General features: G+C 43.0%; 1 protein-coding gene and 1 pseudogene across 16 annotated transcripts in view; one reads left to right on the top strand and one right to left on the bottom strand.

The window, feature by feature from the left end:
* Positions 1 to 23742, top strand: part of Efcab5 (EF-hand calcium binding domain 5) — a 126324-nt gene that overhangs the window by 64722 nt on the left and 37860 nt on the right. For 15 of the 16 annotated variants that reach the window (XR_003949462.1, XR_003949461.1, XM_030246082.1 and 12 more), the window contains 6 exons: positions 10568 to 10667; positions 13211 to 14500; positions 16413 to 16490; positions 16595 to 16687; positions 19290 to 19504; positions 21497 to 21653. Coding sequence is in view for 14 of the 16 variants with exons in the window: in XM_030246082.1 (XP_030101942.1) it covers positions 10568 to 10667; positions 13211 to 14500; positions 16413 to 16490; positions 16595 to 16687; positions 19290 to 19504; positions 21497 to 21653 (1933 nt within the window). In the remaining 2 variants the exon portion in view is untranslated. The remainder of the gene's footprint in view (positions 1 to 10567; positions 10668 to 13210; positions 14501 to 16412; positions 16491 to 16594; positions 16688 to 19289; positions 19505 to 21496; positions 21654 to 23742) is intronic. The other variant, XM_030246080.1, reaches the window with a different exon arrangement.
* On the bottom strand, positions 784 to 1993 carry Gm12345 (predicted gene 12345; annotated as a pseudogene).

Genomic DNA, 23742 nt, shown 5'->3' with positions numbered 1-23742 from the left:
TGTGCACACCTTGAGTGACATTGCTTTTCAGCACTTTCAGCTTGTTGTAGGTCTATCTCTTGTGTGTGTGAGTGCCACCAGAGGCCAGAGAGGGCTTAGTGCTTGGAGCTGGAGTGGCAGGCATCTGGGACTCTATTTGGGTGCTAGGATATGAACTTTGGTTCTCATGGTTGAGCAGCCAGTGAACTCAACCAGCCCCTTATGCTAGATCAAAAGACCTGCCACAGTAGATTCAAATGTAACCGAAATACGTTTAATAAGCCTTCTGTTTATTTGTACCGATGCTCTGTAAGTGTCTTTTTTTTTTTTTTTTTTTTTTTTGGCTCTAAACAATTTTATCTTTAAAAAGAAAAAAAAAAAAGGAAAGAAATAAAAAGACCCATCCCTGGAGCAGGGAAGGCTCTCAGTGAACCTGCCCCTGCCTACAGTTCTCCCTGGCTTCAGAGTCTTCTGTAGCGGCCTCAGCTGCTCATTGGGCCCCCTACTACTCCTGGGATAGCAGCCAGCTAGCATCCTTTCCCACCTCTTGAGGAAGCCTGCTCCCCAGTACTCAGGTACGCATCTTAACTTCTGCTCCACAGAAAGGAAGAGCCAGTGGAAGTACTAGGCCCGCAGACCCGCTCTCAGGCACTCCAAGCGAGCACACGGCAAGCCCAGATTCAGTGTGTCCATTGTCCAGCAAGGAGACAGCACATGCAGTGTGCCGAAGGCGCACCAGACCCGGGGACTGCATGCCCGGGGACTGTGTGCCTGGGGACTGCACAGAGGGAGCAGGCCAGGCTGTCAGTGCATGTCCACACGGTTTGTTTCACACCACTCACTGCAGACTGCCACGCCACAGGGCCTCAGTTCAAAAACACATTTGCCAAACACCCTCAAGTCCCATGCCAGAGGAGGCAGTGAAGGAGAGGGGCATGGGGTTAGCCTGTTGCTCCTGGGCCATCTGCAGTCCTTGGCCCAAAGTCCCTGAGTCCCCAGAATTAGTTGCTGTCATTCTTGATGACGACCTCGAGTCCGTGGTGCCGTAGCTGAGCTTGCAGGGGCAGGTTCTTGTTCTTGAGATCTTCCACCTGTTGCCGGAGCACATCGTTGTCCAGCTGCAACTGATCTAACCCCTGCAGCTCTTCAGACAGCCGGTGGTTGCTCTGCCGCAGCTCCTGGATATAATCACAGGCTTTGGACAGGATTCCACCTTTACTCTGGCCAGACTTGGTGCTCTCCATAGAGCAGTCTGGGATGATTTTGGACAGCTGTACAATCCAGTTGTTGATCTTGTCCCGGTGGCGGCGCTCCACTTCCTTATGTTGAGCCCTCCGTTTCTCATCTCGAGTTGTCCTGGGAGCCTCTGACTTCGGGGAATAAGGGTGGGTCCTGGGGGCAATCGATCGCTGGCTCCCTCCCTGCAATACTTCTTGTGGTGACATCATCACAAAGAATTGACCTGTGCTGAGCGGGGTTGCCTGCCCCAGTAGTGCCTCTGAGCCCTGGGTGGTAACAACAGCTGTTCTACTCCCAGATGTGGTACCCCCTGACCCATCTCCCACTGCGGTGCTGGGGAAATATGTATAATGTGTCTCAGCAGCTGCTCCCTCGTGTCAACGACATCGTCACTGGTGAAAGCTCCCAGGATCACTGCCTGGGTCATAGACTGAGTGGCAGGGTAACCACTGATGGCGCCAGAGTCCTCTGTCTGGCCATCCAGCTGCCCCTCAGACACCTGGATCACCCTGTACATCACTTGACGTTGGGGTCAGGAAAAGTGGCAGCTGACTGGATGCTGGCGATAGCTACACTAGTTGGGTCCTCTCCAGTAGCCACTGCGCCCTCCTGAATCTGCACTGTCCCCTCTTCGGTTTCAGCTATTTTCTGCTGCCCCTTCTTTGTATCTCCCAACTCAAAGTCCTGAATGCTAAGTCCGGGCCAGGCCGCTTCAGTCGCCGATTTCCCCCGCAGCCTACTCCGTCTTTTGATCTAGGTCTCTCCATAGACAGCTCTGTACATGTCTTTTTAATGCAATAATGTCTAAGTTTAAAACATTTCCAAACATTCTCATACCCACTGGTCACCACACCCTCCTCTACACTGAGAGTTAAAACAGAATGTCATGTTACTATATAAAAAGCAACGACAACTCAAAGCTAAGTGGATGCCGGCTGTAATGTCAATAGGTCCAGCCTCTCAGTGTATCCCCTGAACTACAACTCCTCTACGAATCTTCCCCCACAGGCCCCCCCCATCAAGAAAAGAGCATCTTTACAAACCTTAGATATATGCTGTTGGCATTGACATTACATCTTACAGACTGAAAGCAAAATGCCAAGGACAGTTTTGGGTACCTTCTCACACCAAAAGCCAACTGTGGTGTAAGAACACAAAAATGCCTTTTTATTGACTTCATTTATTTTAAAACGTTATTTCATTTTATATGCATGCTTGTTTTTGTCTGCATGTGTACATGTGCACTACATGTGTGCAGTGCCTGAGGAGGCCAGAAGAGGGCACTGGAATTTCTCCAATTGGAATTACAGGAAGCTGTGAGCCCCCAGGTGGATGCTAGGAACTGCACCCAAGTCCTCTACTGGACCAACAAGTGTTCTGTGACAGTTTGAAAGAGACATTTGACTCTAGGCATTTCAATACTTGATTCCAGTTGGTGGTGCTGTTTGGAGAGGTTGCAGCCTTGCTGCAGGAAATATGTCGTGGGCAGGCTTTGAGGTAAAAAAGCCTCTCCTCCTCCCACTTTGATCTCTCAGATTCATGGGTGGCTGAGGTGTCACTTCTCGGCTTCATAAACTCTCAGCATAAGCTACCTAACGCTAGGTATCGTGCCTACCACCTGCAACCATGTTGTCCGCACCATTATGGATTCTAACTCTCTAGAACATAAGCCCATGTAAACCCTTCTAGAGTTGCTTCATCCTGGTATTTTAGCACAGCAGCAGTAGAAAATCCACTAACACATGCTTTTAACCCCTGATCCATCTCTCCAGCCTTCTACTTTTCATTTTAAAATGTTAATATGTACAACTTATTCAAGGTGTCCAAAGACTGCCTCCTTTGGACAGATGTAACCACTAACACCTTGAGAGACTATAGTATGAACAGGATGCAATTTTATAATTAAAGCAAATGAAAGCAGTGGTCAGAACTCAAAAGAGATATGTCAAATCTGGGTGTGGTGGCATGCCTTTAATCCCAGCACTCAGGAGGCAGAGGCACGCAAATCTCTGAGCGCAGGGCCAGCCTGGGCTACAGAGCATGTTCCAGGACAGCCAGGGCTACACTGAGAAACTCTGTGTTGAAAAAAAAAACATTAAAAAAAGAGAAGCCAATCATAGTGGAATGAATATGCTTGCATGTGTGCATGTGCACCCCATGTGTGCAGTGTCTGAGGAGTTGGGCAAGTTGCACAGGCAGTTCCTGGGGTGTTCTGGTCAGGAGCCTGGTCTACTCCAAGTTCCAGACTAGTTGCAGAGGACTAGATTGTCCTCTGGCCTCCACCTATATGCATGTATGCCTGCAGACACAAAAGAGAGATAAAAAGAGACAGAGAGAGGGAGAGAGTCAGAGATAGGTACAGATTGGGGTTTGAAATGTAGCCAAGCGTTTCTCCTGAGGGTAGCCATGAAAGAGAAGCTATGTGGTACAGTGAGTGTCTTTTGTGATGTACTCCTAATAAAGGAGCCAATTGCTTTTCTGAGGGCACGTGTAATAATTTATGTGTCTGTCTGTGATGGCTGTGTGGAAGTGCGCATGCACACTCCTTGGTGAACATGTGGAGGCCAGAGGAGAATGTCCTTTCACCATGTGGATCCCAGGGGTTGATTGAGCTCAGGTTGGCAGCCTTGGTACCAAGTGCCTTAACGCACTGAGACATTGTGCTGGCCACTATAGCTTGCTTGCGTGCTTATTTATTTGTTTATTTATTTATTTATTTATGTTTTTCAAGACTTGGTTTTTTTTATAGCTCCAGATTTCCTGGAACTCACTATATATAGACCAGGTTGACCTTGAACTCAGAAATCCACCTGACTCTGCCTCCTTGAGTGCTAGGATTAAAGGCATGTACCAATATATTCAGCTTTATAGACCCTTTAAAGAACATATATGATACCAGGCATGATCAAAAATTTTTAAAAAATCTATCTATCTATGTTTCTTTCTTTCTATACAAAGTCTCATTATTATGGACCAGGCTGTACTGGCATTTGCTGTACAGTCATAGCAGGACTTGAACTTGTGATCCTCCCATCCCCACCTCCTGTGTGTTGAGACTGCAAGTATGGATCACCAACAAACCCCTGAGAACAAAAGTAATTCTCAAAATTGAATTGACATGTTGCAATCTAGTTTCTCAGATCCCCGCTAATTTAACTCAACAGGAATAAAGTCTTTGAAGTCCACAATGCCTATTTGTCTGTCGTACACTTCTCTGAACAGTGCCTCTTTGACAGAGCTTGCCGGGTGATTGTGGCATCATGATTTTATTTCCAGGTAAAATGCCTAGAAGGCAACTACTCTTTTGGCCAATTGATTTAACAGCAACTCTAGTGCCATGGTCAACATGACGGGATAATATTTGAAGGAATTAGTAGAGGTTGTTTGTGCTCCTTGGTTTTTTTCCCATCATTAAACAGTCATGTGGTGATCTTGGAAGGAAGGTAAAATCTAGAATACAAAAGTCCACTGAATTTCTGAGTGAACTTTTTTTTCAGCAGTGACTGAAACAAGCATTTAAGAAAGCCTGGATTTAACCGGGCAGTGGTGGCTCACGCCTTTAATGCCAGCACTTGAGAGGCAGAGGCAGGCAAATATCTGAGTTTGAGGCCAGCCTGGTCTACAGAGTGAGTTCCGGGACAGCCAGGGCTACACAGAGAAACTCTGTCTCAGAAAACAGAAAGAAGGAAGGAAGGAAGGAAGGAAGGAAGGAAGGAAGGAAGGAAGGAAAGAGAGAGAGAGAGAGAAAGAAAGGAAAGAAGGAAGAAAGAAAGGAAGAAAGAAAGAAAGAAAGAAAGAAAGAAAGAAAGAAAGAAAGAAAGAAAGAAAGAAAAGAAAGGGAGGAAGGAAGGAAGGAAGAAAAAAAAAGAAAGTCTGGATTTTAAGATAAAAAAAATACTGGGTTCTTGAGAAAGATTAGAGACTCATAGAACAAGGAAGAATAAATAATAGTATCAAAAATAGCATTAAAGCAGTTTATGTCTTAGTAGGAAACTGGGGCCAGCTGGTGGGAGCTTAGAGGTGGTCTGGACCTTTAAGTTAAGTTAGAACTTGATTCTCCATTCCTTGGCTCTAATCAGAGGTGGAAGCTAAAGGTAACATTATAAATATTTGGACAGTCCAAGTAGGCAGCAAGATGGAGGCATTTAAAGACAGCAGAAGGTGGGCCTTCCACACTTCCCATCACCACAACAGCAAATGATCAACATTCCTAAATAGGCATTGCGAAGGGGTTACCTGTGCAGAGAAATTCTGAAATAGCTCTAGAAAGACACCTAGGGTCATGTCAGGAACCAAAGTCACAGAAAGTAAAAAACCATAACAAAACTTGCAACGTGATGTCCGCACACCACACAGTCAGCAAGCAGGACATTCCCCCTTCCTAATAGCAGGACACCATATAACCTCCAGTAAAAAATGGACAAAGAACTCAAACATTCAGAGTGGAAGTTAATAGCTATTGTGTCTTTGTAAAGCCATCTAGATATATCTATTTAAATAAATAAACATTACACACACACTTCAAACAATTGAGCCATTCCAGACTTTTTTATCCCATAAAAATAACAGCCTTAGCAAATAAAACTCTATGTGGTAGGAGGCTTCTTGTAGAACTATTGGCGGTAGATCCGGAGAGGTATTGAGGGAATGCTTATCTGTACAGGAAATGCTTTAAGAATGATAAATATATTGGCTGTGGTGGCTGAACAGGAAGCAGGGATCACTCGCAGGCTTCTAGAAAGAGACAGATTCTCATTTCAGGTCACTGTCGGAAAACCTAGATTTCCTGCACTGAAAAACCCTGCCCCATGTTGTCCAGTGCATCCTTCTAGACATTCCAGAAGATCTGTAGGATTTCCATAACATCTGACCAAATAATCTGGACCTGCTCTCAAACGAAGCTTGGACGAGGGGAGGGCTGCTCTGGGGAAGGACCTCCCTTCAGGAACTGCGTGAAGATGAGGGGGAACCGGCCGAAGATCTCTGGAAATGGAGGTGGTAGCACTACCAGCCAAGTACCCCATCTCTCTCAGAAGAGAAGAGGGTCAGGAATTCAAGGCCAGCCTCAGCTACACAGTGAGTTCAAGCCCAGCCGGAGAGATATGAGACCCTGTCTCAACAGAACAAAACAACCCCCCCCACACACACACACACACAAACACACACAGTTTTAAGCCTTTATTTAAAAAAAACTTTTAAATGGTATTTTCTAAGATCCTTATTTAATTGAAGTTATTCACATTAGAAATATAGCATGAAATACCAAGTATCAAGTAGAGCATTCTGATATATATATGTATATATCTCCGAGGCCTTGCTTTGCTGACTTGAGAATAGAGATCTTCCAACTGGTAAACAGAAGCTAAAATCCACAGGGCCTTATACTAGGTTTGTGTTCTGGTCAACCATGTTTCAAAGAGAACTTATAAAGGTTAAAATATTTATAAAATTAATAAGATATAGAGAATTATTTTTTTTTCTTATATGAGATTACAAAATATTAGACACTGTAAAAGAAAAACTGGAAAAGGTTCAGCTTGGAATGTGGCTTAGTTGATAAAATGCAGGCTTAACATGACCGTAGCCTGGGGTCCCCAGCACCCCAGAAAACCAGGAGTGCCGGCACAAGCTTGTAATCCCAGAAGAATCAGGAGGTCAATATCACTTTCATTTGCATAGAGGAGTAAGGCCAGCCTAGAGTCCACACGATTCTATCTGTAAAACAGAGAGAGGAAAGAAAAATTACAAAAGAAGTAGCATGAAGCTTAGCAGCAGAGCTGCCCGGACTGACAGAGGGAGGGAGGGGGAGAGGATGAGGAGTGGTGGCACCTGCCTTTCCCAATGCTTGGGAGGCTGAGGTAGATGGGTCTCTGTGAGATCGAGGCCAGCCTGGTCTACAGAGCGAGTTCCAAAACCAGAGAAACCCTCAAAAAACCAACACCAAAACCAAGCAAAACAAAACAGAAGGAGAATGTGTGGCAACAGTAGCAAAAATGGTGGGTAGAAGACAAGGAAACGCAGCCTTACGGAGTTATAATATCATTCTAAGGTAGACTTTTATAAATCAGTGATGTATACTGTAAGTCCTAGAGCAATTACAAAAAGAGGCATAACATTAGACACATGTATACATATGCACACACACACACACACACACACACACATGTAAACAGTTAGAGAAAAGGAGGCCATGAATTTGAAAGAGCAGGAAAAGGTTCATGGGAAGAGTTGGAGGGAGGAAAAGAAAGGGAGGAAATGATGTAATTATACAATGTTCTGAAAAAAATCATAAAAAAAAAACAAAAAAGAAGACGGGAAAAGAACAAATGAGATGAATGAAAAGGCAAGTAAGAAGATGATAGATTTACAGTAACCATAGCAACTACATCAATTAAACATTTTCTAACAAAAGCATGGGGCTGGGGGAAACTGTTTGGAAGATAGAAAAAGATGAGTGGGAGGTGGGTGGGAGGCCAAGAGAAGATAATGGGGAACAAATAAGATAAAAATATATTTTATTAAAGTATTAAAATGTCATAGCAAAGGCTATCTTTTTGTATAATTAATATATGCAAGTAAAAGGGATATGAAGAAAAAACACATTTATAGGCCTGAGCAGTCCAATTAAAAAATATAGTTAGATAGAAATGCAAGAACTAAGAAGGAAAAAAAAGCAGAAAAGACAAAAGAGAAAAAGCAGATTAGCAAATGAAAAATGCTAGAACTGGTATGAAGACACGTCTTAAAAATGAAAGGCTGGGAGAAGACATACCATAGAAATGGGTTGACTCTAAGACAGTCCTAGAGAGACCACCAAACAGCCTATAGCCTCATCATAATGGCATCTTCATGCTATGTAACATTCCTGCTCTATGGCAATTGACAGTCGCTATGGCAGGAGCCACAAAAAAAACAAAGAGAGAAGGGGTGTCTGGCTCCCAGGAAAACCACTGCCCTTGTGCTGCCCTTCTGACAGGGACAGTCCTCTCCTTTACTGACCTCTCTTCTCCACTCCTTTCTTTGCCCTGTATTTGTGAACTCCTGACAACCAGAAGTTGAGAAGTTGATTTGAGAGTGTATCTCTCACATCTGTTCTTTTCTTTCTCTTTTGTCTTTCCACAATGTCAGAATTTATTGAATAACAATAAATTCGCAGGCATGGAAGTTTCAGCAGCATTTTAACAGATGTTCCTGCTTTCCTTGACAGCCTTGGCTGGGGCAAACACAAGGTTATTTATTCCTATCATAACAGCTAATGTTAATTCTCATGCCACACATTACACACCACAGAGTAAACACATGTACACATGGCATGTGTGTGTGTGCATATGTATGCATGTGTCTAATGCTATGCCCCTTTTTATAATTGCTCTAGGACTTATAGTACACACATACACACACACACACACACACACACACACACACACACACACACACACACCATATACATCTATGTTACAGGAAACCAGAGCTGGGAAACTGACCAAATTCTAAAGGAGTCTATGGGAATGAGATACAGAACCAGCTTGAAGCTCTGTGGCGGCTGTTTTAGAGTCAGGCTACAGTTCAGAGCTGGACAGGAAGGTGGGGAGAGGGCCGATGAGAAGACCTTCATCTTCAAGGACTGAGCCAAGCAGAAGCTCCTAAGGAAGTCAAATGCCAGATGACAGGCTGGTGGGAGCTGCGGGCATCTCAGTCTATTTGCATCCCAGAACGAGGAAAAGAGTCTCCTTTTACTGCTCGGTTGCTATTAGGTCATTATTAGTTCCATAATTCCAAAGAGAGTGAGGAAAGACCCAGTTTACAAGCAAAAACTATTCCATTTATTTACTTTAGAAAATTTAAATACTAATTCCCTTTATGTACTTTAGAAAAATATATCTAAATGTACACAGGATGTGTGAATAAGATTATTCATTGAAGCTTATTTTTCTCAAAATACTAGAAACAACCTAATTTCTATTAATAAAAGAATTCTAAGAAATTACAGTGTTTTAATATTATACTATATAACAGTTAAAATGAATAAAGTAAGCTTTTTCTTTTAAGATTGATTTAGTTTGTACTTTTCATGTATGGGCATTTTGTCTATTTTATGTAAAAGCACCACGCGAGTGCCTGGCGCTTACAGATACCAGAAGAGGAAGCTGGCTCCCCAGGAGCTGGAGCAATCGGTGGTCATAAAGCTACCACGTGGGTGCAGGGAACTGAGCCTGAGCTCTCTGTGAAAGCATCAAGTGGTCCTAACTGCTGAGCCAGCTCTCCAGCTCCTACAATGAATAAAACATATTTCTTTATCTGCACAAATTATATCCAAACGTTGAGTAAACCTAAGCATTTTGAAAGCCAGACGTGGTAGCATACACCTGAACTTGGGAAGCCAAAGCAGAAGAATTCCAAGTTCCAGGCCAGCCTAGGCTACCTACAAAGTCCTAGGCCATACTGGGCTACATAGCAAGATCTTGCCTTAACTCCCTTCTAAAATGACAATTTCAAAAGACAAGTTAAAGAATTATATATATATATATATATATGTATATATATATATATATATATATAATCGGTCTAGTATAGTTTTGTGCACGCTTTTTATGTGTGTGTGCATGCATGCACAGGTAGAGGTCAAAGGATAACCTTGGGTGTTGGTCTTTTTTTAATTCTTTGAGACAGAGTCTCCCATTGGCCTTGAAATTTCCCAAGTCAACGAGACCAAATGGCCAGGGAACCCCAGGGCTCCGCCTGTCTCTACCTCCCCAGTAATGGGATTACAAGGACTCATCACCACACCCAGTTTTTTTTTTTTTTTTTTATGTGGGTTCTGCAGACCAAACTTAGGTCCTTGTTCTTGTAAGGCAAGCACTTTTCACCAACTGAGCCATCTCCCAACCCCTGTGTGTACTCTCAACAATTGTTACTTCCAGCTCCTAAGATCACAGGCAGTGTTAGCTTTGCCATTTCTTTTTTACATTTCTCCATAATTAAAATGTTCTCAGAATAACGTGTGAAAGGACAAGTAAGGAGCAGTTAACTGTATGTGACACACGTGGGCCATGTTACATAAGATCTGAGTACTGTGCATTGAGTTCAACAAGTCGTGCCAGTCCCCACAAATTTTTTTTTTAATATCCGCTAAGCCCAAGGCATCGTGACTGTGACAAAATGGGAGAATTAAATATCAGCCTACGGGCAAGATATAGCTTCTTGATTTTGGTGCTGTAGCCTTTATATTCATGGTGATAATAGAGGTGGTGGCAGTCTTCATGATAGACTGACTATTCAGGAAGTCACGATGTACCATCATGAAGATTTTAAGTGTGCTGCAGTTACTAATTGCAAGCTTTCTGTGTAGGTGATGGCCTTGGATCGGCAGAGGACACTGGCCCTGCTGGAAGCGTTCTATGATCAATGCTCTTCCACCACTAGGAGTTTACTCCGAAACCCACGACAATGTAAGTGTCCCTCAGAGGGAGGAATGTCCTGGAGCTGAAGCTGGGTGTTGTAGTCCAATGACAAACTGCAGTGGGATCGTTTTACTCCTGAGGGATCCCGTGCATCTCCCCAAGTCATGGCAGCTGTAGCCAATCTACTTGTTCCTATTTCCACAAAATGCACTCTTGCTCGAAATTAGACGGAGTTTCACTAAGTGCAGTCCTCAACACTGTGTCCCATCAGAACTCAACTGGACCAGCTTTTAAATTTGTTTCAATGAAGGAAGGCTTTGGTGATAATCTAAACACTTTAACAGCTAAGGTAGGAATGAGTATTCCATTTATAATTGCAATTTAGAATTCTAAGGTTTCTACAGAAGATATGTCTTTTGCCGAAGCAGCTATACCTACAGGCTTTTATGGTAAAATATGCATATATACCTACATGTTGGAATATTCTTTTATGTGTTTATCAATAAATATGGTTACAGGGCAGTTGGTTTCTCTTTGTTGCGTTTCCTTATTTACTATGGCTGAGAGAGCCATAGCATCCCTGTGCACATCAGAAGCCAGCGTGCCAGTTCCTCCTTCCACCATGTGGGTCCCGAGGCTCTGACTCGGATCCCCCTCTGCCTTGGCAGCAATCTCCTTTACCCAAGGCGTCCTCCAGCCCTGCTTCTATTTCTTAAGGAGAATGTCTTTTAATGACTGGTTTGTCTTATCTCTGTATGCAGACTTGTTACTTGGAGACTTAAGAATCTGTGAGTGCGGTGTATTAAAAGCTGTAGGAGTCACAATGTTAAAGCTTAATTACTAAATGCCCTGGGAAGAATGGGGACAGGCAGGATTTCAGGACTTGGTGGAATTTTATCTGTAGGGGACACTTCTTCAGACTGGGTCTCATTATGTTAGTTTTGAGAACTCTCGGTCTCCCTGCCTCACCTGAATGCCAGCATCATGGCCAGTGTAGTCATATCCAGCATATTTTGTTGCTTTTTAACAGTGAAATCCTAGTGACTACTATCCAGTCTTTTCTTAAAGTCCCTTCTTCTTCCCTCCATCTCTAGCTTTGTCTCTCCCTGACTTTCTTTTTTTTCTGTACTAAAAACTGAACTTATATTAAACACTCAATCTACCCCCGAACTGCACTCCTGACTTTGTATAAAATTCTAAAGCACAAAACCTCCTAAGTCTTGGAAGGAAGAGTTGATGAATGAAGAATTGAAGGGAAAGGAAGGGATGGAAAGTGAACCGAGTGAAAGATAAGGCTATCGTTTGTTTGTATAATGGAGAAATTTTAATTTGTTATTATTTGAGTGTGAGCATGATGTGGGGGTGGGGAGTGCATACATGCCACGTAGCATATGTGGAAGTCGGAGGGCAATTTTGTGGAATCGTTTTTTTTCTTTTCTTCTACCTCTATGTGGTCTCTAGGGATCAAACTGAGGCCATCCATGGCGTGCAGCAAGCACAACTCTCCAGCCTGTATTGTAGATATTTTAAAATATATTTGAGATGAAAAGACAGTTCCAGTCCCCATATCTATTCTGTGCTTATTGAGAGGAAAAGGGCCACAATGGTAAGGGACGAGTTTCATTTGATTTAGCAATCCAAGCAACAGTCCAAATATCGAAAGAAGAGAGATGTTTATTATAGATGGACACACTTTCCAAGAAGAGTGGATACCTAATTTAGGGTAGTGAGACTTCTTATGTTCCCTTGAGTATCTAGTTGCAGCAAAAGGTACCTGATACTTTTATCATTGTTTAAGACAAGATAAAGAGTTATGTATGAAAGGATGGACTATCCAGAGACTACCCCACCTGAGGATCCATCCCATAATCAGCCACCAAACCCAGACACTATTGCATATGCCAGCAATATTTTACTGAAGGAATCCTGGTATAGCTAGCTGTCTCTTATGAGGCTATGCCAGTGCCTGGCAAATACAGAAGTGGATGCTCACAGTCATCTATAGGATGGACCACAGGGCAATGGAGAAGCTAGAGAAAGTACCCAAGGAGCTGAAGGGGTCTGCAACCCTATAGGTGGAACAACAATATGAACTAACCAGTACCCCCAGAGCTCATATCTCTAGCTGCATATGTAACAGAAGATGGCCTAGTCGGCCATCGTTGGGAAGAGAGGCCCCTTGGTATTGCAAACTTTATATGCCCCAGTACAGGGGAATGCCAGGGCCAAGAAGCAGGAGTGGGTAGGTAGGGGAGCAGGGTAGAGGGAGGGTATAGGGAACTTTTGGGACAGCATTTGAAATGTATATAAAGAAAATATCTAATAAAAAGTATTAATTAAAAAGGAGTTATGTATGGAACTTGCTATGTTGACAGAGGCTAGATTCAAACTCACAAAGATCTGTCTGTTGCTACCTCCTGAGTGCTGAGGTTAAAGGCATATGTCACTATATCCAGCTCTGATATTTATTTTTAAAGTAATACGCTTATGTAATAATCACTGCCCTCACTGCCATTTTATATTAATTCTATAATTGTGATTCTGTACTGTAAGATCAATTATTTAGATAAATCCTTTGTTGTCTGCATTAGGGCCCTTTGTTGAATTTGAAGAGATAGAGTTGATTGAGTTCTGGGGAGACATGGATATTAAGAAGCACATTTATGAAGACTTTGATGCACTGCTCTTAAAGATGAATATGTTAGTTGCTGAAAAACTTGCAGGCAAACTCGCAGAAAACAAAGATCTCCCACAGCAGCAGAGAGATCAAGAACTTTCATCTGACTCAACAACGGAGCCAGAAACTGCCACACAACTGACCTCACAACAGAGATCCCGCAGAGTATCACTTACAGGACAAGGACAGGGCAAAGGGCCTCGCAAAACATCTGCTTCAAAACAAGGAGCAAGCAGAGGGTCAGTGGCAGAGCAAGGGTCCCGAAGAAGCTCGGGAGTGAACCAAACCCAGCAGAGAGGGTCGGTGGCAGAACAAGGATCCCGAAGAAGCTCAGCAGTAGAACAAACCCAGCAGAGAGGGTCGGTGGCAGAGCAAGGGTCCCGAAGAAGCTCTACAGTAGAACAAACTCGGCAGAGAGGGTCAGTGGCAGAGCAAGGGTCCCGAAGAAGCTCTACAGTAGAACAAACCCAGCGGAGAGGGTCGGTGGCAGAGCAAGGGTCCCGAAGAAGCTCGGGAGTGAACCAAACCCAGCAGAGAGGGTCGGTGGCAGAACAAGGATCCCGAAGAAGCTCGGCAGTAGAACAAACTCAGCAGAGAGGGTCGGTGGCAGAGCAAGGGTCCCGAAGAAGTTCAGCCATGGAACAAGAGCCACAAACAGCACAAGATCCAAACAGCGATTCATTGCCAGAACAAGAATCACACAGAGGGTCCATCACAGAAGGATCACACAGAGGGTCAATTTCAGAACCTGGGCAACGCAGAGCATCAGTAACAGGACAACGCAGAAAGTCGTCTGTAGATGACTCCGGTAGTGCAGGGTCACGCAGAGGATCAGGGACAGATCAAGGACAGCACAGAGGATCCGTAGGGCAGCGCAAAGGGTCAGGAGAACGCAAAATGTCAGCTTCAGAGTATGGACCACATCAAGAGTCCATAACAGAAGAGCCCCTCACTGCGTCAGAACCAGGACCGCAAATAGACACTATTCAAGAACTGGATGAAGACTCAACTCCACAATTAGAAGACGATAGTGCCCTAAAAGAAAGTAAAACCTCGGAACTCACTAAAATAGAAACTCAAGAAGAAAAGCCTTTGCTGCTCATCAACGAAGAGCAAGTCCCCAGAGATTCCAAACAGCCAGAAGTTCCCACATCCAGCAAAAAGGAACGTCCATCAGGCAGCCCCAAAAAAGGGCGCCTTTCAGGTAGTTATTTAGTTCTATAAAATCATCTGTTTTATAGATTTTTTAAATGATTTTATAAAATGTTCTGTTTTCTGGAGTGGCTATTAAGAAGTCTTTTTGGAAAGTACTCATTTAAGTTAAGATCTTTGCTGACTGTCATGCCATGGAAACCACAGGCCTGTTTTGGTGTTCAACACTTGAGACATTGAACTTCCTTTTTTTGTTTTTGTTTTGTTTTTGTTTTTGTTTTGTTTTGTTTTTTCAAGACAGGGTTTCTCTTTATAGCCCTGTCCTGGAACTCACTTTGTAGACCAGGCTGGCCTCGAACTCAGAAATTCGCCTGCCTCTGCCTCCCGAGTGCTGGTATTAAAGGCGTGGGCCACCACGCCCGGTGAGACATTGAACTTTCAACTAAATGAAAACCAGAATGCTTATTATTTATTTTCCTAGAGTTTTGTTTGTACCAAAAGTCCATTAATAAGAAATCTAGCAATGTTTTAAAGGGGGTGTTTTGTTTTTATTTGTTTGCTTTTATTTATTTAGTCTTTTGTCTTTCGAGACAGGGTTTCTCTGTATAGCCTTGGCTGGCCTGGAACTTGTTCTGTAGACCAGGCTGTCTTTGAACTCAGAGATCTACCTGCCTCTACTTCCCGAATACTGGGATTAAAGGCATGCGCCACCCAGCTTCTAATTGGGTTATTTTTTTTAAAAGGCAGACACATTTCTGTGTTAAATGCAAGTCACTTAATTTTTCTTAATTTCAACAATTAAGTGGATCAGGAATAGTGGCATATGCCTTTAATCTCTTCACTGAGGTGACAGAGGAAAGTGCTACAAGTTGGTGGCCAGTCTGGTCTACATAGTGAGTTCCAGGCCAGCCAGGGCTACATAGAGAAAACATGTCTCAAAAAAAAAAAAAAAACAAACAAACAAACAAAACTAGGCTTTTGCTTCTTTCATTTTTGAATCTTTTCTAGAAGAGTTTTCAAAAGCTGTATTTCAGACAGAAGGCACTCTGAATTTTTAATTTTTTTATTTTATTTTATGAATTTTTATTTTTTAATTTTATTTTATGTGTATGGGTGTTTTAGTGTCTGTACTATGTATACAGTACCCATGGAGACCAGAAGAGGGTGACAGATCCACTGGAACTGGAGTTACAGATGGTTGTGAGACACCATCTGGTCTGAGAGGACTGGGAGCTCTCAGACAGAACCTAGGTGCTGAGATTAGAACCTAGACCCTCTTCAAGCACAAGTGGGGTTTTTTTTGGTTTTTTTTGTTTGTTTGTTTGTTTTTTTGACAGGGTTTCTCTGTGTAGCCCTGGCTGTCCTGGAACTCACTCTACAGACTAGGCTGGCCTCGAACTCAGAGATCCACCTGCCTCTGCCTCCCAAGTGCTGGGATTAAAGGCGTGCCCGGCAGCACAAGTGTTCTTAAATGACTAAGCCATCTTCCTAAGCCCCTGAATTTCAAAATGTATTCTTCTCATTGGTTAGAATATAGACAACTAGCAACACTTTGCTATAAGAGAGACTGGGAAATATAACCTGACTTTTGTGGCCAAACAGCTTTCACCACAGAGCCCCTCTCAACAGTTAAAGTTATTAAGTGATTTCATTTTGGTTGTTTATGACTTGGGGTTTGGGTTGTTATGTCTGCAAGGAATATGTCTCATCATTAAACTCAGAATGTCTAATGAATTATTTCTACCCATAAGAATCTCTCTCTCTCTCTCTCTCTCTCTCTCTCTCTCTCTCTCTCTCTCTCTCTCTCTGAGTGTGTGTGTGGTCAAAGGAAAACTCTCAGGCATCAGTTATTTCCATCTGTCATGGAATCCTCTGGATTAAATTCAGGTCATTGAGTTTGACAGCAAACACTTTACCCACCATGCCATAACACCAGCCCTGTTGTTTTCTTCTGTTCCCCTTAGGAACTTCAAAAAGGGATTCTCAGAAAGACAAAGCCTGTGAACCAAAGCCGCAACATGTAGAAGGAAAAAAATGGTCAGGTAAGTCCTCGCTTAACTTCCCTTTCCTTTGTACCTTAGAGGAAAGATCTGGTTAAAATGAAATGAAATAGAATGGTCTGTACTGTGTAATGTGTCTTTCACAGGAGAATTTTTGATCTGTGACTGGAAGATAAAGCATGTCAAATCTGAAGAGGAGGAACAGGCCAAGTTAATCTGTGATGACACCAGATTCACAGGTACACATTAATAAACAAACCAGGACAGGCAGGTGACATCTAATACATGACTTTAGCTCACCACTGCACCTCTTTTTTTTTTAAATTTTTTTATTACGTATTTTCCTCAATTACATTTCCAATGCTATCCCAAAAGTCCCCCATACCCTCCCCCCCCACTCCCCTACCCACCCACTCCCACTTTTTGGCCCTGGCGTTCCCCTGTACTGGGGCATATAAAGTTTGCGTATCCAATGGGCCTCTCTTTCCAGTGATGGCCGACTAGGCTATCTTTTGATACATATGCAGCTAGAGTCAAGAGCTCCAGGGTACTGGTTAGTTCATAATGTTGTTTCACCTACAGAGTTGCAGATCTCTTTAGCTCCTTGGATACTTTCTCTAGCTCCTCCATTGGGGGCCCTGTGATCCATCCAATAGCTGACTGTGAGCATCCACTTCTGTGTTTGCTAGGCCCCGGCATAGTCTCACAAGAGACAGCTATATCAGGGTCCTTTCAGCAAACGCTTGCTAGTGTATGCAATGGTGACCACTGCACCTCTTGAAGATGGGGCTTAACTATAAAGCACACTGAAATCCTTACACTGTCTTGTCCCTGGAAACTGACAGACCTAAATGGAAGCATGATGGGTATTTTTGGTGGCCGTATGCTATTGGTGGTGACAGGAACTATTGGTGATGGATTACCACTGGTGAATGCTCTTAGAACATTCAACATTTAAATATCTTACAGCGCTATACTTTAACTACTGCATTGCCCTAACATTGCTTGAAAGGCATGATCCAAGCATATTAAAGGACACAGATATTAGAATTCAATAAAAATAACTAATTATATCCCTAGTAGGTCTACACCCAAACATGTTAGACAGGTGAGAGTCCAGCTTGTTTGTGAAGACTCAACAGTGAAAGAAACTGTTGAACAGATGGAAGGGAGGTTCTTAGCTATCCGATGAGCCACGTGTTTAGCTATGATAGTTTCGAGTAATGCCCAGATTTTTAAAAAATGCTATTTTATTATATTTTCCTCATCACTTTAAGAAGTACAACTAGGGGGCTGGAGAGATGGCGCAGCAGTTATGAGCACTGACTGCTCTTCCAGAGGTCCTAAGTTCAATTCCCAGCAACCACATGGTGGCTCACAACCATTTGTAAATGGGATCCTGCTCCCTCTTCTGGTGTCTGAAGAGAATGACAGTGTATGTTATATGAGTACAGTGTACTCATATACATAAGATAAAATCTTTCTAAAAAGAGGTATAATTAATCATAGTTCGAAGCAAGGCTATTTTCTATCTGCAATCTTTTCTCATTTAATCTTGAATCAAATAGTAAACTTTGTTTTCAATCTAATTAGCTGATCGGTGTTTGTTCATATGATTTGTGTGTGGGGGTGGGGGGGTGCATACACCCATGTATTATATGTGGAAACAAGAGGTTGGCAGTGTGTCTTCTTCTGCTGTTGACACCTTACCATTCGTAGACAGGGTCTCTCCCGGAACCTGGAGCTTGCTACCTCAGCATCACCCCAGGAGCTGCCTGTCTGCCCCCACAGCACTGGGATTTAAGTGCTGTACCCAGCTTCTATATGGCTGCGAGGACTCTAAACCCAGCTCCTTAAGGTTGCTCACAAGCACTTTACCCACTGGGCCATTTTCCAAAACCCAAATAATGCTGTCTATCCTCAAAAATAGTTTAATGAACACGTCGTATAACATTTGTCAAGTTCTATGGCTGGTAAGATCGTGGTCTCCATCTGTGTCAATTTTTATTGACAACGTTTTTAGCATCTCATGAGAAATGATTGTTTCTGAGTTAATCAGATCCCTCACAGGAGGCACAGGGACACAAGTGATTGGATCCATGAATGAGTGTAACACGAGTCAGTAAGATGACAATGCTATGAAATACAATGTCACATTGAGCTTCAGGACAAACATAGTGGCAAACAATCTTAGGGGTAGGAGTTGGTATGTATCATTTACTAAAGCCTTTTTAACTGGTTAGCCTGGAGGTAGCTGCTTTATGCACACCAGCTCCAACAGAGGGCGCTCTCTCAGCCATATCCTCTGCACCACTTTTGCTTTTAGGCAGTTTTCTTCTCATTGTCTCAAAAAACAACCACAAGAGCTTCAGTCTATGTGTTACCTGCTACTAACTCAGCAATCAAAATACAAACCAAAACCACCCTGGTGGCTCTCAAAATAGTGCTGAGGCTAACTCATCGGCCTAGAGTAGGTTGCATTGCTGTTATATATGAATTCTTGGCCAACCCTTTCATCATCCATCCAAGCAGCAAGGGTGGGAAGGTTCCGTGCCATCTTGCTCTACTTCTAAACTGACAGTGGAAGAGAATTGTTTCCCCAGTGACAACTACAGTTGCTGTATCATAGAGAGAACATGGATTCCCGAGAGGCAAAACCAGTGGATGTTGGCACCAGGTTTTAGCTCCGTGGTAGTGGTCTTGGTTAGAATATGTAAAACCTTGTATTTAATTTCCCAAACAATGTGATGGGAGGCATCTGTCATAACAGGTACCATAGGTTTTCCCTAAGATCTGAGAGAAGCAATTACTTTACTGCCTGATCTTCTTCCTGCTTCACAGACCTACATGCGACTATTAGGAATTTTCAGACTTACAAGGGGATCAAAGGGAGGAGTGCCTTCAATGGAGTCTCCCTCGATTTGCTGCAGTTTGTACAGCTCCTGGAGACATTTGTTGGTGAAGACACCTCCTTCAGTCTCAGCAAGGACCTCGCCTCCTTTTTTCAGAAGAACTATTCTGAAACAAAGCAAGAGAAAATTAAAGCCTTAGAACAGGTCGGTAACTTTTACCAGTGCAACAAGGTCACTATTATCTGTAAATCCCCAACCTTGGTTCTTCCTCCTAGTGTGCCATCTCTTTAGAAATGTACAACCAAGCTGAGACGTGGTGCCACACACCTTTCATCCCAGCACTCGGGAGGCAGAGGCAGGCAGATCTGTGAGTTCGAGGGCAGTCTGATTTACACAGGGAGTTCCAGGACAGCCAGGGCTATGCAGAGAAACCCTGTCCCCAAAACAAACAAAAGCAACCCAGCCATAGCCATTAACTAAAACATAACTCCAGAGAACTCATTTTCCTAAGAATGACACGATTGCTTTTGGCAAGAGATGGCCCACAGTACAGCTTCATTCCTGTCCTTTGAAGCCTGGGGTGCAGACATGTGCAGATGTGAAGGTGTGGAGGCGTGAAGGCACGCATGTGCACTGTCTGGCCCGTGAGAGCATGTGCACTTGCCCCTAAGCACCTACTGCTTTCTCGAGTGATAAGTAAGTGTACACATACTGCCTTATACGAGCAACTTCCTCTGTCTCATGGGAAGTGTAGGAATTAGTTTCACCAAAGTCATCTCACTGTCCTTACGAGTCTTCTCAGCCAAAGTCCAGGCTTGACATCTCTTAGGCCTTCTCAAATGCACTCTCCTTCCCTTAATCGAAAAGTTCTTATTTACTTGTGTATGTGCATATGTGTGCATGTACGTGTGAGTGTGTTTGTGTGTGTGTGTGTGTGTGTGTGTGTGGTGCTGAGGACCAAACCTAAGGTTTGTGCCTGCTCTAGGCAAGTGCTGGACCACTGAGCTATCCCTCTAGCTCTTGGTTTTTTGACACTGAGTCTTGCTATGTAGCCAGGCTACCCTTGAATTCATAACCCTTCTGCTTAAGCTTCCTGGGTGCTGGGACTATAGATAGGTGCCGCCATGGCTGACATAGTCATTATTTTTATAATTAAATCAAGCTATGTAGTAGTTCAGTAATTGTCCATTATCTAATTAATAAAATTATTTAGTGACAATTCTTTAAAAAGCTGTGAAAATCAATGTTAGGTTAAATAAATGTTAAATATAAGCATTTTTTTCTTTTAAAAAAGATTTTATTTTAAATTATGTGTACATGTGTGTGTGTGAACCTATGTATGTGCACATGAATGTAGGTACCTATGGAGGCCCGAGGCTTTGGGTCCCCTGGAGCTAGATTTATAGACAGTTGTGAGCTAGCAGATGTGAGAATCTAACCTGGATCTTCTGGAAGAATAGTCAGATGTCCTTGTAAGTGATGAGCTGTCTCTCCGGCCTCATATATATCTTTTTTTTCCTAGTGTAGTGCAGTTGTTGTTGTTATTTGAACACTGTCATTTACTTGTTCCTTTTTATTATAAAATATATTTCCTTACAAAGCCAGACCGAGTTGCCCGCGTGTTTACCCTAGTTTGGAATAATCAAGAAGGGGGGGGGGGGTGGGAAGAAACAGTCAAACGTCTTTAAGGACCATTTTACCCTTTCTCATCTGAAGTGTTTTGGCTTTGCACAGAGGATCCCTCATTGTTGTTGGTTGAGAAGTAAAACAGAAGTGGCAAGTTGGGGAGTTCAAATCCATCCGTCTCTGTGGTTCCCTCTCTTGTCCTTATCCCAAAGCAAAGCTGTTTCTAGAAGAAAAAAAAAAATTGGACTGGAGAGATGGCTTGGCAGTTAAGAGCACTGACTGCTCTTCCAGAGGTCCTGAGTTCAATTCCCAACAACCACAGGGTGGCTTACAACCATCTATAATGGGATCTGATGCCTTCTTCTAGTGTGTCTGAAGATAGCAACAGTGTACTCACAAACATAAAATAAATACATAATTATTTTTTTTTAAAAAGAAGAAGAAAAGAAAAAGAAAGCAAAATGGTTTAGGGGGAAAAAAAGAAAGAAAGAAATGCTACAGTTTTTTTAAATGCAAAATGCCAGCTAGCACAAGGAAGACTATATGCTTTTTATCCTATCTGTATCCTAGGCCAGACAAAATTCCTCCCGCATCCGACGGAGAATTCTCCTCCAAGCCATCTTTGAGAAGTGGGACAATGATGGCTCAGGCTTTCTGGATCTGAATGAAGTTGATGATCTCCTGTATACATATAAGGAGGGAATGGAAAGAGAATCTATGAAGAAAGGTAAGCGACTAGCGTGTTCCTGTTTAAGATGTGGCAGCAACCTGGCTTTCAGTTTCTCAACACTATGCCACATACACAGTCAAAAACAAGCAGTAGAGGCTGGGGGATGACTCAGTTGGTCAAGCTCTCGATATGTAAACATAAGCTCTGAATTTGAATCTCCAGCTCCTGCATAAAAGCCAGGCACTGGGTAGGTTAGGCACCTCAGCCCTGAGGAAGCAGAGACAACAGCGAATCCCTGGGGCATATTGGTCAGCCAGTGAGCTGCAGACCCTGTTTCAAAAGGAAGATTGGGAATAAGTGAGAAACAACACAAGTGCACACACTTGGGAATAACACACACACACACACACACACACACACACACACACACACACACACACACACACACGGGGCGGGGGGAGGGGGAGGGAGAGGGAGAGAGAGAGAGAGACCAGGTATTCTAAATGTATTAGACACCTTTCCAAGCCTGCTGGTATATTTAATTTTTTTCTTCTTTCAGTCCTGGGATTAAATTTACAGCCTTGTGTATGATGATCAAGTACTCTGAGCTGTATCTCTCTATCCCTCCTTTTATTATACTTTTTAAGTTCTATTTAAACAGCTTCATTAGGCCTTCGGGGCTGGAGTTAGAGTTGTTAGATGGAAAAAAGTGAGAGCTGGGGAGCGTGCAGGTGACTAGGAACCCATGTTCCTCTTCATGGAGAACGGAGGCCTGACAGTGTTTTCACTAGCCCTGGAGCCCAGGCTGAGTATTTCTGTGAACTGATCACCAGCACTTCTGGGATTCAAACCCAAATCATGCAGCCTGAACTCTTAGTTTTTCTCTGCCTTCGTAAGATCTAAGCTTTCAAGTCTGGCTGAGTCTAAAGTTCCTCTTCAGTACACTAAATTTCCATTCTTTCTTTTAAAAATTTTTTATTTTTAATCATTTATTTATTTTATGGGCACTGGTGTTTTGTCTGCATGCATGTCTGTCTGTATGAGGGCATCAGATCCTCTGCAACTGGAGTTACAGACGGTTGTGAGCCTCCATGTCGGTGCTGGGAATTGAACTTAGGTCTTCTGGAAGAACAGTGCTCTAAACTGCTGAGTCATCTGTCCAGCCCCAGTTTTTATTCTCTTTAGTGATGTTTTTTTCTTCTTTTTTTCTTATATTTTACCTCCCCTAGCTGACATAAAACTTTTGTCTTTTTTTTGGCTAGAGAACTGGGACATTAGGAAGGACTAAGAAACTCTTCAGTCTCTTCTCGATTACCATGCCCTTGACACATTTGAAGACTGAAAGCTGGCGTTTGTAGCATAATCTTGACACAGATTTGTGATTAAATCCAGATTATTCATCCTTTGACAGGATCAGAATACATAATCAATCATTCATAATGAATTCTATTCAAAATCCTCTGATAATAACATTGATAAGTTAACTAAAAAGATACCTGCTGGGCTGGACATAGAGTCCAGTAGGTAGTGTCTTTGAATCACAGGCCCGAAGCCTTGAGTTTGATTCCCAGCACTTCATAAACCAGGTGTTACAGTACACATCTGTAGAACCAGCAAGTTCAAGGCTAATCTGGGATACATGAGACCTTCTCTCTCAAAAAAAAAAAAAAATTGTCAGCTCTTCTACTTTAAAGTTACTTTTTTGTGCATAGTATTGTGTGGGTGTACTGGAAATTTAGGAAGGCTTTTATCTTTTGCCAAACTTTTCATATATAATAGCATATAACCATTTCTTGTTTGAGTCATTGGGTTGTGACCTGATATTTTCACGATTCGTTTTAATGCCCACATTGCCCCAGATTTAGTCCTTTCTGTCTGGCTCCTGTGGCCTCACATCTTCCTTACCCTCAGCATTGTATTCTGAAAATGTTTCAGACATACAGCCACTCTGAGAGCGTCTTAACAAGGCATCTGGCCACCCACCCACAGCCTCTGCTCTGCCTGCGACACTGCCATGGCTTCTTGTTACTGCTCTAGCCACCCCTTATCCTTCTACCTCTACAGCTCAGTCGGTACAAAGCTGAGCAGTCCTCTAGGGGTGGGAGGGGGAGGGGGAGGGGTGATGATTCTAGAAAAGAAGACTCAG

This window comes from Mus musculus, chromosome 11, assembly GCF_000001635.26.
Source record: "Mus musculus strain C57BL/6J chromosome 11, GRCm38.p6 C57BL/6J".
NCBI lineage: Eukaryota > Metazoa > Chordata > Mammalia > Rodentia > Muridae > Mus > Mus musculus.
This window is presented reverse-complemented; position numbering and strand designations above follow the sequence as displayed.